Source organism: Egretta garzetta, unplaced genomic scaffold, assembly GCF_000687185.1.
Source record: "Egretta garzetta isolate BGI_Z169 unplaced genomic scaffold, ASM68718v1 scaffold208, whole genome shotgun sequence".
NCBI classification, from domain to species: Eukaryota; Metazoa; Chordata; class Aves; order Pelecaniformes; family Ardeidae; genus Egretta; species Egretta garzetta.
The window spans coordinates 451017-452970 of record NW_009260403.1 but is presented as its reverse complement, the minus strand read 5'-3'; the positions used below and the strand labels follow the sequence as shown (position 1 = coordinate 452970).

General features: G+C 53.7%; 1 protein-coding gene across 1 annotated transcript in view; it reads left to right on the top strand.

Annotated features, from left to right (window-relative positions):
* Positions 1 to 1954, top strand: part of ORC4 (origin recognition complex subunit 4) — a 30345-nt gene that overhangs the window by 19439 nt on the left and 8952 nt on the right. The window contains 1 exon segment of the mRNA XM_035898939.1: positions 358 to 1265. Within this exon segment, the coding sequence (XP_035754832.1) occupies positions 358 to 546 (189 nt within the window). The 3' untranslated portion in view covers positions 547 to 1265.

Sequence of the window (1954 nt, the reverse complement as noted above, 5' to 3'; positions counted from 1 at the left end):
TGCTCTCCATCCTTTCTTCCCCCAGCCTGTACTGATACCGGGGGTTGCCCCGACCCAGGTGCAGGACCTTGCACTCGGCCTTGTTGAACCTCACGAGGTTCCCACAGGCCCACCTCTCCAGCCTGAAGATTCTATTCCAGTTTGTATCCCAGAATAACAATTCCCAGTCAGTTACACGTACACCAGCTGTCAAATATTATTTAAGAAAAGTGAAGGTGAAATAGAGCCTTGGCTGCCGAGCTCGTGTGTCACGGGTGTCTGTCAAAACGGCGCCTCGCAGGGCATTCGCAGTGAGCAGTACAGCCCAGAACGATGGTATCTTCTGTTTCCTCATTTTTTCCCCCCTCTTGTTTTTAGGCGTTTGAACACTTGGTACAACTGGAATTGGTAAGGCCGGTAGAAAGGCCGTCTGTGCGTACTCAGAGGGAGTACCTCCTAATGAAACTGCTTTTGGACAACAGTCAGATCATGGACGCGCTGCAAGCGTATCCCAACTGCCCGACAGACATCAAACAGTGGGCAGCGTCCTCGCTCAGCTGGCTGTGAGCTGGCTGGAACCTGCAGCCTCACTTTCTACATTCAAACTTTTGGAGTTCACTGTAAACTCCGGAAGATGCAAAGTTTGCTCACGGGAGGGTGTTCAAATTAATAAATTTTTTGGAAGAAGCTGGCCTTGCTGATGGAGTGGGGATTTTGTTGTTTAAGGAGCGCTGTACCGCTGTTACCTTCTAACCAATGGCCAGAACTGTGATTAACTTAAACGCCCAGGCAGTTTAGCTCAGCTCTGTGCTAACGTTTCCACTCTGTGGAACTCAAAGCTCGCTCTTTGGCCTTTCTCAGTCTCGGCCCAAGACTGCTTTAGACCCCCGAGGCGCAGACCCAGCTGTAATGCAGTTTAAAGCCCACACATGCTGTACTACTTCTTCTCAAACTTGACTGGACATAGAAAATTGACTTAATTAAGCCTTTACTCACAGCTGGCTGCAGGTGCTAAGTAAGCGGTGGTTTTGTGCCACCCTCCTCCTGTCCTGTCCCTTCTGCTGCTTTCTCCAAGAGCAGCGCTTGGTGCTGTGCTTGAAGCCGGGGGAAAAGAATTTGGGTTTACAGGGTTACTTCATGGATTTTGCTCTCTTTGTGGCTTCATAAAGACACGGTCTACGCAAGCGGGCAGCCTGAGGCGAGCAGCAAAGTGAGAGGACAGTGCTACCTTTACGAGCCAAGTCCTGGAAGTGACAGATGGATGCCCCACGTGCCGCTATCTGATGGTAAGACTATCGCAAACTGTACTTAAAAAAACTTGGTCTAAGATTTTCCTGCAGAAGGAAAAGCATTGCTGCAGCAGCCACACATCTCTCTGTGTGTCGGTGTAGCTCGAGTTGTTACCTGGAGGGGCGGGGGAAGGGGGACGCGTGCGGCGCAGGCTGTGGTGCGGGAACAGGGCCCAGCTGAGCCAGCGCTGGCCAATAAGTGAGTTGGCAAAGCTGTCAGGCCAGGGCCCGGTTTAAAGTTCAGCTTCCACCTGCAGAACCCCCGGCTGTACCTCAGGAGCCTGCAGGCCCCGTCCCTCTTTTTTCCAAACAGCCACTGCACTAAGCCGGGGCTTTGCGAGGGGGGTTGATGAAATTCAATGTTTCTAGACGGGAGAGCGGTGACTCACTGACTTCAAGGCATCCGAGCTCCAGGGCAGGGGCTGCAGGGGGCGGCGTTACCCGTGCCTGGCTGGAGCCTTCCTCGCTGCAGGAGGGGGGCTGCCTCCGTGCGCCCCTGCCCCTTCAAAACTACAGCAGGGTGACGTGTCCCTGTGTGATGGGGAGCGGAGAGTTTTCCATCAGCGATGGCGGAGGCGATGGATTCTGCCTTTGCTCCCGCACCAGATTGAAGCTGCAAGGTCTTCCCCTTCTCTTTTTTTTCCCCCAAAACTTGCCCTGCGGCTCCCGAGCCACCCCCTCGGCAG